At 39.3% G+C, this 17889-nt stretch overlaps 2 protein-coding genes across 2 annotated transcripts; both read right to left on the reverse strand.

The window, feature by feature from the left end:
• Nucleotides 1-252: 252 nt before the first annotated feature.
• LOC113174599 (cytochrome P450 27C1) lies at nt 253-6855 on the reverse strand. Its single transcript, XM_026378670.1, has 9 exons — nt 6518-6855; nt 5485-5675; nt 4995-5194; nt 4445-4654; nt 3989-4152; nt 1957-2123; nt 1648-1726; nt 1264-1467; nt 253-849 (listed from the first exon to the last, which is right to left on the reverse strand). Exons 1-9 carry the CDS (start codon nt 6785-6787, stop codon nt 730-732), a joined length of 1605 nt encoding a protein of 534 aa, XP_026234455.1. The 5' UTR covers nt 6788-6855; the 3' UTR covers nt 253-729.
• Nucleotides 6856-10000: 3145 nt separating this feature from the next.
• On the reverse strand, nt 10001-17387 carry ercc3 (excision repair cross-complementation group 3). The gene is made up of 15 exons (XM_026377982.1): nt 17231-17387; nt 16611-16810; nt 16220-16456; nt 16028-16077; nt 15798-15933; nt 15233-15403; nt 14774-14978; nt 14184-14498; nt 13902-14086; nt 12771-12973; nt 12584-12680; nt 12022-12139; nt 11764-11882; nt 11006-11155; nt 10001-10878 (listed from the first exon to the last, which is right to left on the reverse strand). Exons 1-15 carry the CDS (start codon nt 17256-17258, stop codon nt 10741-10743), a joined length of 2352 nt encoding a protein of 783 aa, XP_026233767.1. The 5' UTR covers nt 17259-17387; the 3' UTR covers nt 10001-10740.
• Between the last annotated feature and the right edge of the window lie 502 nt (nt 17388-17889).

The following is a 17889-nucleotide window of genomic DNA, read 5'->3' on the forward strand; positions in this document are numbered from 1 at the left end:
ACAATTATCTGTTTTATTTACATAGGCTTAATTTGACATTACTCAGACTTACTAATGATGTAGGTAGGGTAGTGTCCATTAAATATCCAGGCCAAATATCACTGCATTTGTAGTACTTAGAGATGTAGTGAACAATGACGTTGTAATACTCTACTATACAGTACATTGCTTATGTGGACATTGTAGAGGGACTGGCTCTTGACAAAAGATAATAGTCACAAAATTCACAAATCCACTAAATTATTGGTTTATTTAGTTGCACACTTGAATAGGAAAACATGAAAACAATCATTTCACTTTTTTGATGCCTACAAAAAACAAACATAAAATTCTGACCTTTTTTTGTTTTGTTTTTTGTTTTTCAGAAAGAAAGAAATGATTGAATGATCAGATGACCAATGTACATTATTGTATAAAAAGCATAATGTTATTGATGCAGTGCTAAAATAGTTTTATTCAGACAAACAGCATATAAATCAAAAGTATTGTTCCAAATATTGTGTTGAAAAAACAGATACACATTCAACAATTCAAACTCAGCAACTGTTGTAATTTTGATGATTTAGTTTCTAATGACACATTCATTAGTTCTAACCCAAAAGCCTTACATACTGTATATTAATGCACTTTAAAACAGTACAGTACAGAACATAAATTGTTGTTCATTTTTAACTATTTAAGACAAAATTAACGAATCGTCGTTTTTAAACATCTAGTAACGTTGACCTTCTAATTTTCTCTGTCGATAAACTGCAGGTTGATAGGGTCTCCGGGGCAGAGCAGGCCATGGGTTTTGGCCCTCACATCGCCAGTGAGTGGGGAAATTGCAATGTGGAATTTCTGAATGAGCTGCACACAGACAAAAACACAGAGATGTTGATCAGAATTTATAGTTATATGTGTGTTTACCTACAATCACAGGCTACTCTATGTGAGTAGGCAGTTACTTTGTCAGTGGGATGGTTCAAGAATATCAATTTATCATGAAATTACTCAAAAAGATCCTGAAATATCCTCCTAAACAACTGGTCAAAAATTTTAATTGTTGTTTAATTTGGTCTTAAGGCTTTATAACGTAACCTCATTTTTCTATGTTTTGTTGTTTAATGAATGGATTTAGCTTATACTGTAAGAAATCGTGGTGTCTTATTTGGTCGGGACACACAAATACAAATCATGTGTGTATGCATATGTTCAATTTGTAGTAGAAAGTAAGAATAGTAAGGAAGAGTAGTAGTAAGTAAGTAGTAGTTAATCTCCTACCCTTGTTAGAGATAGATGCATCTCTAACTCTGCTATTCTCCTGCCAACGCAGCTCCTGATACCATAGCCAAAGGGAATTGAGCCAAAGTTGTCGACATGATCTGTGGTATCTTTCCGTATCCAGCGATCCGGCCGAAAGTCCACCGCATCAGCAAAGTTCTCATCATCCAAAGATGTGGAGTAGTGACACATTGCCAACTGAGTCTAACAAAGTGAGAAAGCAGAAAATGTCAATTGTCTATTGAAAACAGCTGGGCTATTGTACATCAACTGTTTGAGTGAGAGAAGGACATTCATCCTGTAATCTTTTTAGCAGACACCCACAGTCAAACCTTTTATTCAGCATATTCACACTCTAGAAGACTTGCATCTATAATGTCTTACCCCTTTTGGGATGAAGTATCCACCCAATATCAAGTCATCCTGGGTAACGCGTCCGTTGCCTGGGAGAACTGGAAAAAGCCTGCTCCCAGGGAGGGGTGCAAAAAAGGTTAGTTATTAAAGTTATTTAACTATATTACACATTCTTCCATTAAGGTTAATTCTGAGATAACCAAATAAGTCGAAACCCACACTAAGAGAAAGATAATAGGCAATAAAACACTGAGTATACTGGACGTGAATATATTTAAGTCTATTCTACTATTGATAAGTTGTTCGACAACTAGAGAAGGAAAAAAGCTTGGCCTGTACCTAAGCGTCTCTTTGACCAGAGCTCTGATGAGAGGTAGATGCTGGACATCGTCAGCTGTGGCAACTCTTCTGGGTCCCAGAGTTCTTGTCACTTCTGTAAAGATTTGCTGCTGTACATCAGGGTGTCGTGCTAGCAGGTAGGCTGCCCACGAAAGAGTGAAGGATGTCTAGGAGAATGAAAGAGGGTAATTTAAAGAATGTGTCATATAAATTTGCATTCAGATGTATAGTATATTAGTCGTCCTGCTACTTGTCACCTTTTGGCTTCATGTTTTAAACAGGTTCTACTTTACTGCTAAATTATTCAAGAGATTATAGGTTGTTGCATAAGTGCTGGCAAAAAAATAGACAGGGAGAGTAAGCTAATTTCACACACTGAGTAGATACTCTCAGCCCTTTACACTTAAATGACCCTTCTCGTCTATTCTTATCCCACTGTAACGTGATTAAATGCATAGCGCTGCACTTAACAGCATTACAGTACTATTTGACATGACATGTCACCTCAGTCTAGACTAGCCACTCCCACTTGTCCTGAAACTACCTTAGTGTTCCTGTTCACCTGCACAATAGATCTTCATTGTCTTATCACCTTTGAGATTGTTATGTTTGCCTTGGAACTCATTCAGTCTTTTTTCCTAGCCAAGAGGCACACTGGATTATGTGACTACTGTCCTCTTTCTTTCTGGGTGTAATTGCTGTCTGTCCCACATTATATCCTACTCTATACCCAGCACAACTTGTATCTGTCTATCTTTCCATCTAACCTTTTCACTTTTCCATCCAAATAAATTCATGACATATGGGAGATTTACTAAGACAGCACTAATCTTTCTAACATCTTACCCAATAAACCCCAGAGGTCAGTCTGAGGTCAGTGTTTCCCCGTGGAGTAACTAATGATCGAAAGAGTATCTATGCTTACCCCACAATCCTTTTCATTGTTCATTCATTTATTGTTTCATCTTCCACATGCAATACGCTTCCCCAAATATCTCCTCCCACCCCATCATCGCCCTTTCCACATCTAGACATCTTGATCCTAATCAGTCGCAGCTTGGAGACACATTGGCGACACCTCAAACAAAGGAGAGGAATTGTATGACAAAGGATACAGCCAACTCTTCTTTCCTGCTTATTATGATGCCAATTTCAAACTCGTTGCTTTTTCATCACACTGTCACTCTACCTCAGCAAACCCCCCCGTTACCCTTACCCCTTGTCTCACCTCTGCCAAGTCGGTGCTATAATTCTGGCTGTGACTAATGTGTCTTGACAGGTATTGTGCATGTTGAGTTAAGGCAAATGCACCATGAGGTCAGGTAATGGCCCATCTAAGTTCACCCCCTACCAGGATGTGGCTATTGCAACAAGCTCTACAAAAACACATGCCCTTTTATCTGGGGGACCCTCTAGCTCAGCACAAAACACTCCACAGCCATAAATTTCACTAATCTGACAGCACCTCAGACAAATTAGGCAGTAATTGTGCACATGTGCGCACACATGCAAATGCACAAACGCCTAACAGAGTGTGAGAAAACGAATATGTTAGAGAGAAACACGTTCTTGTTATATTCTTAGTACTTTTTTGTCAGCTATTTTTGGGCATCTAATAAGTATGGTTGGTGCCAGTGGCATAGTCTTAAATTTTGGATCTACACCACATATCACATATCACACCCCTGCTTTTTTCTAGTGTTTTATATATCCTTTTATCAAATTTTATTTTATTTTATTTTATCTAGTAAATTAAAACATTAAAAGAATGTCTCATAGACATAGACAGAATAAAAGATTGGTTCAAATACTAATAGAAGTTTATCAATGAGGTAGTGTGTAGTCTCTGATTCACTGCTCTGACCTGAAGCTGGCACATCTACACAGGCATAAATCTGGCGCCAGAAACCTAACCCTTTGAAACTCAACACTAACACACACACATACACACCCAACTTTCTACCCCTCGAGCTCCTGCTAAAGCCTCCCTGCACAAATTCTGTAACACTGGCACTGAAATATGGACACACACCGTGTCGACCCCAGCCAGTAGCATCTCTGTTACATTGGCGTAGATGTCCTCCACACTCATCTGCCTGGTAACGAGCAGGTGTGTGAGCAATCCCCCCTTCACCTCCTCTCCCCGCTCAAGCTGGGCCTTAATCTCAGCGAATCTCTTATCAACGTGAATGAGGCCTGGGATCAGACAGAGACAGAAAAGGTGGAGTGAAGAAGCAGAAAAAGAGCAGGTTATTTATAGGTAAAAGGCATCCTGCAATCACAAGATACAGCAGAGATTAGTAGAGACTGATCTGTTTCCAGGTTGTTTATCCAAAATATGATGTGTAACGATGTAAATATGAAAGCTGACTTTTTAAATGAAACTATTGTGCTCAGATATTATTTTATTAATGTGCTCACTACAAGTATACTAACAAGTATTGATATGCCTCCTGCAGCCAAAGATTACAAGCTGTAAACCACTTACTGAATTTAAAGAGGCCATCCCAGGAGTCACAGAATTCCTCCCACGGTTTAGGGATGATAGACCGAAGCCACTTCGGGATCGCCCCGGCATACATGGTTGTCTTGAAAGAGCTGAACATGAGGTGCAGTGCAGCGATGTAGTCTTGGGTCTCCTGGGGAACCTCACTTTCCAAACAGCCAAGTCGACACTCGTATAAAATGGCTGCCACCGCTGTAAAGACAAAGACAAAGACGAAGTGTTTCCGTCATTTGTTGTGTGCAGATACACATCACTGGCTTCTTGATATAAGTGTCACTGGTGTCTGACACTGGCACAGTGTTTGTCATTTCTAGAGAGGACTGAATAACATAATTTGTGTATTTTCAGTTTTCCTCTTTTCTCTCTGCTATTAACTCTTCCTGCCAACACATTACATTTTCCGTTGTACCATGTACATTTGTGCATATGACAAAATAACTATCTTATCTGTACCTTGCATTCAATCTGAGCCCACTACTAATTGCCCTCCTGCCGTTCCTTCCCAGCCAACTTTGGCAGGATCTTTACCCACCTTCCATGGCATATTTGAAGAAGAGATCATTAATATTGAGGACAGTTGCACCGTCAGCCTGCTGGGTACGCAGCACAGTGATTCTCTTGATCAGATCATCCACTACTTCGTTGACATCATCAGAGAAAACTGCTACGTCACGGGGGCGCATGATGAGCTGTCTGAGCACGCTCCGCATCTTCAGCCACTCTTCCCCCTCGCTGTCAAAGAAGATACAGGACACAAGAATTGTTGTCAGTCAAAAGTATTGATCCCAGACATCCACAGACAGGAGATACAGTAGCCTAGTTTTTGTATTGTATCTACAAGTAATGATGCTAAATGAGCTAATCTCAAAGCTTACTGATACAAAAGCTGACAACTGAGTCAGCTTGCACACCAGCAGTGAGCTGATTCCAGTAATGTGGTCCAGATTGATTATCCTGTTAAGTCTAAAGTCATTTATTTCAAGAGGTTCTGAGTCAAAGCTCAAAGGTTACAGGGAACTCACGCTGAGATGAGTCCAGTGGAACGGCCTCTCAAGTCTCTGTATTCTTTCCAGGAGTCCATGTTTCCTCTCCGTGGTGTTGCGCTTTCAGTCCTCAGAACCTGAGCCACCAGGTCACGGTCTGCGATCGAGACCACCAGCTGGGGCCCGAAACGAGACTTGAATATTTTTCCATACTTCTTACTATGCTCCAGCTGTAACACAGTAAAGAAAACCCATTTTTAGTTGATTTGACCAAAACAAGAATATGGAGTGATTTCCACAGCGTATTAATAAACCATAAAAGATAAATATGATAAAATAACTATATCACACTTTTAAGCATAGCATTCATTAAAAAAAAAACCCAGGTTAAGGAAGAAAAATATTATGATTAATGTATAAAACATATAAATAAAAATAATGATGCTGCTGATAAAAATTAAAGAAAGATGCAGCCCAGTAGTGAAGCCTTAAATCTGTTGTGCTCTGACACAACGTGATAATCAATCACTTTTAATTTAACACGTGACAGGCTACTGATCATCAGTAATTTAATAATGAATTAGCCTAATTCATTAATGAATTAATTGTCCTAATCTAGATTTTACTAGGAAAAGAACCAGGGTCTTATTTTGTAACGAGATGAGAGATGAGATGAGATTAACTTTGTCAGTATCAACCCAAACTTGCATTCCGTCACAGCGCAGCCTCCCCGTTCTCAGTTAATCCTCTCAAGTAGAAAATCTGGTTTTATTAGCACCTAAATCTGGCTTTTTTTCAGTTTTGACACTTTTTAGCTTTAATGATTTAATCTTCAAACTAAGAAAAATGTTAATCATGTGCAGTTTCTTGCACAGAAGAGAGAAATAATTCTCAGAGTTGGGCTCAGTTGATTGCAAAACTCATACACTAGAGAGGAGAATAAATCAGAGACTAAACTCTTTGTGCCATTACTACAAACACTGGTGGTAAATCTGGAAAACACACAGAAATGATCCAATCAGTCAAACATATCGAGAACATCACCAGCACTTGCACAACTGGCCACCATCACCTGTATTTCATGAATCCTGCTGAATCCGTCTCTCCAGAAAAACTCAATCAAGTTGGCAAAGGTGCTGGGTCCAGGCATCTCCTTCAGGGTCTTGATTCTGGTTTCGTCCACCACATCTGGAGGCGTCATCGCTCTTTCCTCTGATATACCAAGAATGTCGCTGGCTGCTGACTTGTGAAAGCTGCGTAAAACGAAGGACAGCTGCTTGTTCCGGGAGTTGCCGGCCAAATTCTTCAAGCACGCTGCAGTAAAATGATTTATTATTGCCATTCTGAAAAGAAAACAATAAAACCGAATCTATTGCACGGGCTCAACACTTCTTGCAACCTCTGCGTATCTACGCGGTGACCCGTGCGCTGTGATGGTTCTGGAAAGGCTTTTAAAGGGTGCCTTTTTTGCAACCTTAGACGTGATTGGATGCTCACTTCAAAAGAAGGGAGGAATGGCTCTATATTCGGGTGTGGGCGTTTCCCCAAGAAGCACACTGGGTTTTGTCTTTTAGTGGGAAAGGACTGCGTTACAACGTGCCAGAGCAGCAGTTGGGTACATCTCACTAATCAATCAGCCCGTGTGCGTGTGTGCGCACACACCCCACCCGCCCCCGACACACACACACAAACGCTCATTAAACACTGATGTGATTACCACCACATGCAGCCAAATTTCACGTTTACATGTTATAAAACACGGGGAAATCCCTCCCACTGACCCGCTCATGTAAGCTTGGTCTGTCTGCTCCAATACATCATCACTCACCGTTGAGCGTTCACTATATTTTGAGAAATACTCTTAATGTAGATAATCAGCAGAGACAAGAGTTCAGAGCTCATAGAGCCATATGATGTTTGAGTGTAACATCTCATGCTATCTCCTTTTTTTTTTTTAAATCAAACTTAATATATCACATTTGATTTCTCCTAATCATTTTATATATATATACTATTTTAAACTTTCAGTTCCATTTATTGCCATTATTTAAAATTAAAGCAATGAGCTAAATCAGACGTGTTACTATCTATAAAAGATCATTCTAAGTTATACATTGAAATAGTATTTATTAGCATATGCATCAGTATTCTCTATATGCTTTTTTCTTTCTCTTTCTGACACATGCACTTTAGTCACGATCCTCCTTTACCCCTTGTCCTCATCTCCACGAACACGTGAATTCAAGTCTACCTCATTACTTTGAGCTTTTTTCAAGCCAATAAACCTCAGGGCTCCTGAGGACACAAAACAGGGATTAAACGGATCCGGACATGACCCTTCAGAGGGAACTGTGCCCTTTGGTCTGGCAAGGAGTAGTTGGACAGAGGTGCTATTTCCCACACTGAGTACTTTTGCAACTTTTAAGCTCGTGCAGGGCTCAAAACTCCGGTTTGATCATGCAAGCCTGCTGATCATGTGTCGTGTGTCTTGGGCTGCATGTGCGTTGGGTCAAACTCCAGGGCTGACTTATGCCCAGATGCCTCTAGAGATAATTAATATTAGTTATCAGTCTTCACAGGAGTACAGCTGTAAATTTAAAGCTGATCCTAAAATGCCAGTTAATATGAACCTTTTACAGTCTGTTGCTTTATGACTACTGAATTTAATCAACACAACTTAAAATATGATTTGGGCATTCAAAACATTCACAATGCTGTCTTCCTGTTGAGGTTAATTGCTCCTAGACAACATTATTTATTGTCTCACCAACTGATCGCCATATAAATATTAAGTATATTTTAATATAAAGATATATACACAAACAAGTTACAAGGTTAGAAACACCTACACACTTTTTATTTTTATTTCTTCTGTTGATTTTATCAAATTGCTGTAAGTGATTCGTTAAACACACATTAAAAAAGAATTAATTATCAATTTTCAGTATTTTCAAGTCAAATTTGCATGATATGAATGATATTGGACTTGGTAGTTAGATTAAATTATGTCCAACTAATAAATAGTGAGAGTTTTGAATTATGTTATGAATAGATGGTGATATAATGTTTGATGAATTTTCTGTTTGTTATGTCTGTATAGGTCTAAGTTTAGATCTCCCTGGTGAGTGGTGGGAGATCTAGGGTGTGGCAGCCCTTAGTACAAAATGGCTGCCAGCTCATTCCATGCTGCAGAAGATTGCTGCAGAGGCTGTCGCTCAGACCTGCTGCCATTTGTAGTTTCAGTTTATTTGAGAACCAGTTGGGAGTTCAAAAACATCACCTGGCCAGGGAGACATGGCAGCCAGTCACCCTGGGGACAAACTGGATGAGCAATCAGATTTGGTTAAGACACTCTCAAGCAGCCAAAAATCAGCAGATGGAGAAAGTTATGGGCTGTCATAAACAAAGATAGAAAGGCATGCAGCATTAGTTTCAACAGATTCAACTGTAAGTAAATGAGATGAAGAATACCAGAGTTGACCAGGGGAAGTCTCACAGTGGTCCCCCTCAAAGAGCAGATGATTGTGATGAAGACGACACCCCAGGAGAAGGGACATGCCATAGAGACAATCATGGCAGACTTCAGCTGCAACCGTCACTACATCACAGAGAACCTAAATGATTCTCCCTTCCTCTAGACGAGGACACTGAACAATTTTTGACTACCTTGAGCTATCCCTTTGAAAGGAGACAGGGAACTGTCTCTGCCTTGAGACCTTTCATTGTTTTAATTTTGACTGGAATAAAGGAGCTTATGGATCATCTAATATACAGTAGATGTACTGTATAAGCAGACACTGACTGGCTCTTATCATGTAATTTATGGTGCATGCACCCTGCAAAGTATATGCAAATGAAGAAACAATATTTCTAATAACCTTTTGTTAATCAATCGACAGTTTGATTGATTACAGCTTGTAAATCTTCGTATACCAACATATACAAGTTGCTAAGTCGCAATTGGTGTATAGCAAATAAAATAAAAATCACACACGAACTGTGTTCCACTGTTGTGAAGCAGGAATGTTCCAAAACAAAACCATACATGATTAAATACTGTGGCCTTTAATCACAATTTCCATGAGTCCTTAATCAAAGCATAAATCCGGATTGGATTGCACAAATAATGACCTCTAAAAATTTGGCTGCATCTCACACCTGCTAAGACTTCTTACCGATCTCTTCTTAAACTGCCAAAACATTGTGCCTTACACTGCAAAGCCAGAGATTAGCATTATGACAGAAAGAGGGCCTGTCCAGAAGTGCAAAGCAGGCAGTGCAGGCAGGATGGAAATCTATGTTTTTTATGGGGTTTTGCCATCACTAGGTTTTTATTTCTTTTAGAAATTATAACAAAGAATCCACTGTCAAAGCTGGAGGAGTTCTGCTTGTCCTCCTGACTCTTAAAGTGGAGTAAAGTGGGTTTCAAACAACAAAGGCTTTAATATTGGGTGTCAAACAGTATTTCACTCAACAAATAAAACGTTTTAAACTAAAAATTTTCCCTCAGATACACCTTTTAGTAAAAATGTAAATAATTCAACACCTGAAGATGGAAAAGTCAGAAGTAATTTACTTTACATCACCATAAAGTAGAATGCATTAAATGTAGTCACATTTGCAAAAAGCTGCATTAACAAAAGTCCAACACATGGTACACTGTTAGTTTTTCTCCTCAGATATAGTTTTACTAACAGGTCTGTCAAGTCACTGCTAAGTTACTGGGAGCTGATCATTAGCTCCTTAAAGGGACATCAATCTTGCTTCATACTCCAGGATTCATCCTACATAGACATATGTGGCTGAAATGTACTACAGACAACAAGTCAGAGGCTTGTTGTATTTCATACTCAAGTTCCAATTTTGTTACAGATTCAGCCTTGATATACTGGCTACTTCTCTGCACTGTGAAACAGAAAAAAGACACTGCTAAATCTAAAGTGAGACAAATGAGAGCCAACAGTTGACATGATGAACAAGGCTGAGTTGATACTATCAAATTTATCACAGAGTAGCCACAGTCTGCTGTCATCATTTGCTGCTTTCTTACAAGATGTAGCAGGCGTAGAGGTCATTTCAACAATTATCACCAACAGCTAGGAAGAGAAACCAATGGAGAGTACTGGTTCTGATAATATTCAGTTTCAGGTTTTCGCCAGGTATTTTTCAGTTTTTCAGACCAGTTAGAATATCTTTACCCGCTGCTGGTTGCCGTGTGCTCAGCCTCTGTAGCAATTATTGCACCTGGCTTCAACTTATTGCAACTGAACAAGTCTTTAGTAGTCAGGGTCTGTGTCACTTCCTGAAGCGCTTGAACAGTGGATGAACATTCTTGCTTGCTGCAGAAGCTTTACTGCCCCGGCTTTGATATTCCATGTAGACAGTGTCATCTGCACCTGACATGGAGCTCATGGTGCCCGCCCGTCTCGAGAACTAATAAGAAAGCAGTGAGAGAAAAAAAAGTGAGAATACTGCAATATGTAAGCCCAAAACCTTAGGCATGCAATAGCAATTATTTATATTAGTTTATGTGATTCTATGTTTTGGTTGAAGTCCTTACCTGTGGTCGTGTGCCCACCTCCCCGGCAACCACTTCCTCCTCAGCATCAAGGTCTGAAGCAGCTAGAACCTTCTGAAGCAATTGCTGTTGCTCCTCTCTGGTGGAAAACATCAAGTCCTCTTCATCCATGCCTGCCATCTTAGTAATCACCTATCGCAGAACAAGAACATGGTAATTCAGCTTAGACATGGGTTATAGTTGTGTCACATACAATTAGGCCCGTATGTATTTGAAACAAAACAATCAAGATGTGCTTTAAGTACAGATCATTTCCTTAAATTAAAGGTGCTTTGTCAAAATTATTGGATGAATTACGTACAAAAAACTGCAGACCTAGCAGAACAACAGCAGGGAAGAATTCAACATTTACACCCTATGTGAATTTTTGTCACTGTTGAAATATATTAGAACCCAACTCTAAATGAAGATCAAGTACTTGGCACGCAGCTTTGCTTATTCATAAACATTGTCCCATTTCAACTGATAAATATGTTCCAGAAAGCTACTTTACACACCTCTGTACCTTTTTTTTTTTAAACAGTTCCTGCTCTGGTTCATTCTTTGTTTTATCTCTGTTTAATAAACTCTTACTTTCTCACCCAGTCACATTTCCAGAACTGTGACAACAAACTTGTACGGACATAGAGCATGAAGTCCATGAAGTAAATGTCTGATATGGTGTAAAAACTGTGTTCAATTAGTGGTGCAGATATGTGAAATTATGTGGACAAGTTGAGATGCTGTAGGGATAAACATACCTTAAAGCTGTATCCTTGGTCTACCAGGAACCTCTGCCTCTTAGTGGAATAAGCCATCTCCTGGGTGTCCTGTGACACTAGTGAATAGAAGTATGCATTGTACTCCTCTGCTACCATTCCTAAAAAAAGAGGAGCACAGGTCAAAGGAAATTTCTTTAGTTTTTTGTTATTTTTCGTTGATTATGATATACAAGATGAACTAACCTCATACGAACAAAGAATTCATGTGTTTGTGTTTTTATTTGTTGACACACTGACCTTTCTTGGCTCGTAAGACTCTGCCAAGCCTCTGGGCCTCCTGTCTGCGTGATCCACCATGGGAGGATATCTGGATTAAAACATTGGCTTCTGGCAAGTCAAACGAAGTGTCTCCAACCTGTGTGGTGGCAGAGGTGTGGCACAAATCCACAGACACGCAAAGGTGAACATCTAGTGACTTTAATTGTTGACAGGGTGCAAACTGAAGATAATCATCATGAGCACATTATACTGCATAAAACCTGATTCCAGTACTTTTTTACAGTAATCTAATTTTTAACAGCCTGAATTTATAGATTTTGTTTGAGAATTATATAAATGTCTGAAAGGATGTCTAGACACCCTACTATGTATAACGGGTGTTATCATATGAATGTTGTGCTGCATTTTTTATTCTATTTTTATTGTGCAACACAGCTCCCTACACATAGGAGACTACTTAATGATGCTCATCTGTCTAGATACACTGCTACTGGACACAAGGGGACTAGAATAGAATGGGAATAGACTTTAAGTATAATCTATAATAGACTGAATAGATACAGTAGATCCCCTGGTTTACCTTGGAGATGAAAATGGTGTTGATCTTTGGGTTGTGTTTGAAGTTCTGCAAAATCTGCATACGCTCACCCTGAGAGGTTGGACCATAGATGTAAGGCCTAAATACGTCAAAGAGAGAAAAATTAAAATCTAATGTGAAAGGGCATTTCACACAAACAATTAAATTGTTCTTACTGTAGATAACTTACTTGTTGAGGCGAATGGCGTATTCCTTCAAAGCAAACACGTTGTCAGCAAACACAATGATCTTGTCATTGCGCCGCTCATGGAATCGAATGAGAAACTGGCACGCACGGAACTTATTGGGGTTCATGGTGTAAAGCAGGATGCGCTTCTTTGTCTTAATGGCCACATATTCTCTGTAAAACTCTGGAGACATCGGGCACCACACCTGCAGCACAGACACACGCGTACATTGTTCAGAGAGGTGTATCAATGTAGAATAACCAATTTTAAAAAGAAAATCTAAAAAAACGTATGAAAATGTAAAACAATATAAACCAGAGGTAATCTATAAAAATTGCAGAATATTCATGGGTGAACGAACAGTATTTGTAGATTTTTATCATATAATACGTTTGATATTTCCACAGTTTGAGTACAGCAGAGCGTTGCTTTCAATTATATCTCGAAACAGCCAAAGCAAGCTCGTGAATGCTTGTTGTTAACCTCATTTCTGAAGTTAATAACAAAGAACAAACCTTATCCGAAAAGGACTGAGCCACATATTATTAAGGTTTATTTAGCAACAATGTTGTGCCCGTTAAGATAATTTTGTTAACAAAGAAATCACTTGTTTATTGAGTTGCGGCTAAATCTCTTGAACGTGCACTTTCACACCAAACTATTCAGTGATCAGCTTCTTTCACACGGTTCCACACACAGCTCAAAATGTGCATGGCAAGAAAAGGTTGATGAACTTGTGTGCTTACTGGTCATAAAATGTCATCTGATCTCCACAACACACAATCATAACCTTTTTGAACATGCCTACTCTGGTGGGAAAAGAAAGTGAAGCATTGGATTTAATAACTTGTCAAACTGCCATAACCACTCAAGCAGTGATTAAAACATTTTCTCATTATTGTTGTCAAGGTGGTCTTTGCCAAGTATCAGCTGCACAGTGATGCTTTACTTGGAACAGCAGCAACTTCCTGCCATGGACAACATGAATCATGTTCCATTATTTGGACATGATAGATTCATATAGTAGTTCACACCGTCTACACAGAGAGGAGATTCCCAACAAAGCTGTCTAGTTCATGAAATCAGATGTATATGTTAGTTAATCTTATTTTTCTACCACAATACAGACTCACCTCTGCACACTGGACCTTGGCAATATAGCCATTGTTCTGCAATTCCATCCAGTTAGCCTCATATAACTTTGGTCCAATTAGGAAGTTGAGGTCCACAATCTTGTCATCTTCCCTGACCAGTGTGGCGGTGAGCCCTAGCTTGCAGTGTGCCTGGACAATGGTCAGAACACGACGAAACATCCTGGCTACAAAGCACAGAATTATTATGTTAGTGTGTAGCTGGATCTACTTCAGTGTCTACTTCATAACCTTTCTGAAAAGTGATTTACTGTCATAACTCACCAGGGATAGTGTGGACCTCATCCAGGATAATAAGTCCCCACTCCTGGCTCCGCATCCACTCCATGACCCTCTCAGCCTCCCAGGAACGCTTGGTGGTGTGACCCAGCATTGAATATGTGCTGATGGCCACTGAGCAGCCGATAGGCTTGTCTTTGGCATCAGATGTGAAGCGGCAGATCTGAGAGTCGTCGATAGTGGACCACATCTTAAATTGGGCCTTCCACTGCTCTACTGACACAGAGGAGTTTCCCAACACCAGGCAGCGTTTACGCACGGTGCATGCTGCTGTCACACCTACCAGAGATTTACCCGCCCCTGAAAAGCAAAGGGGAGATAAAATTATTGACACATATTTTACAAAGAAGCTTTATGCTACAATATGTCTAACAATGCTATTGAACGGTTTGGGCTGACTTTGAAAGGTAATGTTACCTATCTACCAATAACAAGCGTATATCATTTGTTTCATAGTCTAAGCAATTGTTTGCTGTACATTTTTATTTCATACATTATTAGATAAGGCTTTATTATTTTATTGTTTAGTCACTCATGTTCTGTCCTTTTTAACTACATTAAATCAGCTGTCTCACCGCAGGGCAACACAATGACCCCTGAACGAGCGCGTCCATTCCCAAACATCTTGCGCAGACTCTTTTCCTGGTAGGGCCGCAACACAGCAGTGGGCTTCAGGTCTATGTTTATGTCTGGGTTAACTGTGTCATTGCGAAAATCATACTCTGCCAGGAGGGGGTACTCCAGCTGAATACAACGTTTCTGCAGTTCTTCAATCATCTCCTGTAATAGACCACAGAATAATACAGTTCAGAGTAGAGCATAAAATACGGCTACATTTTATAGAGCACTTTCTGTGAAATATAAGAACCAGCATGAAGACCACTTCAGCTTTCAAATGTGAGGAACTACTGCTTTATACTGTGTTAATCCAATATGTTTCATATTTTGGATGTGAGTTTTATGCCATCAGCAGTGATGTTTTGTATGTCACAGTAAAACAGAAACAAACTAACAAAAAAAAATTAGATGTGTACCTGGCGAATCTCAAATGACACAGTCTGAGTCTCTTCTTCCTCCTCCTCTTCTTTATCCATCTGCTCATAGTAGCTGAAGATGTCCTCAGGGACCGGCTGAGTTGAATTTTGCCCATCGCTGGACTGCTGTGAGGAGGAAGTACCACCCTTTTCTTGAACTGATTTGGATATCTGCGAGAGAGACAAACAGAGGGGTCATTTGTCGTACATATATCCAGGACAACAGTTATATTTTTTGAGAAGAAACTAAACATGAAATTCTGGGTTGCTGATTAGACTTGACTCATTATTACTTAAATATTGTGAATAATCTCCTTTTTAAAAGTGACTGCACTCTTAAAGTCTGGTTGTGTTGCCACCAAACAGAAACTACATGATCAACCCCTAAGCTGAGAAGCACAACACATCACACATTGTAATATAATAATACTGAGAGAGGAAAGCTGGTGTACAGGACACTTCTAATAATTCAGGAGTCAGCATTTATAACTTAACAAGTAACTGCCTTTTATGTCCTTTTCTGGTTTAAAGTTTGTTGGGGTAAAAAAGATGTCACATTGTATACCGCTGACTTGCTGTGGATAACTTCAGTAATGAGCTCAGTGTCCGTGCCATCTGCAGTACGGAGCCGACATTCACGAATCACATTGTCCTGCAGAAGGCGCTGAATCACATCAGGGAAGGCACTCTCAACAAAATACCTGAAGATAGATAGACAACATAGTTTAAGAAGAAGTGATAAAGGGAATGATGTGAAAGTAGAAGTAGGAGGAAAGGTTGTTAAAATGACCTTACCTGTTGTGCTTGAGCACCAGCTTCACTTTGCCGTAGCTCACTGTGCAGAGCTGAGAGAAAGACAGGGAATAAATGCAGTAATTAAAATACCTAATTTCTATTATTATTATTATTTTGCTACATTAAAAACAAAAGATTTGCAATAACTTTACTCATTCCTCACATCTAAAAACGACGGTCTTTGTATTATACCTTAATGAACTGCACAATTCCATCAGGTACAGATGTCTTGCTCAATTTCTGCAGGTACTCCACAATATCAGAAGTCTGGAGACCCACGCTGACAGCGGCATACAGGGAATAGGCCGTCAGTTTGTACTCGTGAATGTGGTTAGGCCTGCACACCGGCTCTGCAATTGCCACCAAGAAGTCCTGGGCGTACTTATAAACCGGTGAAAAGGCTTCAAGAAAGATGTGTCCATCTGGCGCCTAAAGGGGGGAAAAAAAAGAATGAAGTAAGGCTCAAAAGAAATGGAAAGAGAGACATCCTTTATTATAATGTGCAAAAACAGGAAAAGGGCGATCGCCGTCTCATTTGTAAACTGTATCAAGTGAAGAAATCAATAATCCAAACATGTCTTACCACCCAGAGAGGGCGTGATGAGTGATCATTCTTCAGCAGCATCTGGCTACGGTAGTCTTTGGCTCCATACTCATCCAGTTTTGTACTGGACTCATCCACTTGTTTCCCTGCTGCAGCAGGAATGGCCTCCTGAGACTCTCCACCCGCCACTTCTTCTTCATCTTCTTCTTCCGCATAGAAACGCTTTTTGGACTTCTTCTCTGTAGGTAGGACAATTTCAGTTAGAAACTTTCCCACATATAGTGCTGAATAAACAACTGAGAAACTTTCTAACTGGTTGCAAAGCAGAACACGTTAGTTTAAATCATGTACGTGTATTTTCACACACATTTCTGCCTTGGGGTTTAGCATTCATAGTTAGAAAATAGTTTATTATTTTACTTTGTGTCTGTTTTATCTCTATATTACAGTAATAATTACACAAAAGGACACAGCATGACCAGACACGTATCACAATAGTTCACCATATACATATGTGCTAAATAAGTAAAGTAATGATTTAAATCATTTCTCCAGGCATTTGTATCTGTGTCTGTCTTTCAGTTGGCCACTGAATTAATGTTAGCTAACAGTTAGCTAGGTAACATTGTCTAGATTAAAACGTAGCATCAGCAACTCACCCCGATCTCCTTTATCCTTTTTGCCCATTTCAGAAATGTTCAAATATCTAATCTCATTCAAAACATGTCAGATCTATCTGCATAAGCTGACAAAGTCCTCCTGAAATCAACAAACATAGACCGAGAATCGTTGAGCACAAGTTGATGCGACGCCACACCGGTGTCATGTCAAAATAAACGTCACATAGAAAAACTTCCTGTCTCTGCCTTCAAAATAAAATCATAGTCTCTAAAATAATAATCAAGATGCTACTAATTTTATTAAATCATCTCAGGGTTTAAACAGTGGTTCCCAATCATTTGTCATGGGATTTGTTGATTTATTTTCTTATATTTTTCTTATATTGTATATTTGTACTGTACAGATATTTTATTCTTAGCTAAATCTACTTCTACTTTCTTTATTATATTTATTTCCTATAAATAGTCTTCAATAGTCTTTTATTTTTTAAGGTCACGGGCAGTCGCCTAAGCATTTCACTGCATATCGTACTGTGTATGACTGTATATGTGACAAATAAAATTTGAATTTGAATTTGATAGTCCATTCAAAAGATAGTCACCAAAAGATGAAAAGTGGTTCAAACAAACCATTGCCAGAATACCAGAACTTTTTTCTCTTCATTTCAAACACTCACATTTAAATTAATTGAGGGTTT

Source organism: Anabas testudineus, chromosome 3 (genome assembly GCF_900324465.2).
Source record: "Anabas testudineus chromosome 3, fAnaTes1.2, whole genome shotgun sequence".
In the NCBI taxonomy this organism is placed as follows: Eukaryota; Metazoa; Chordata; class Actinopteri; order Anabantiformes; family Anabantidae; genus Anabas; species Anabas testudineus.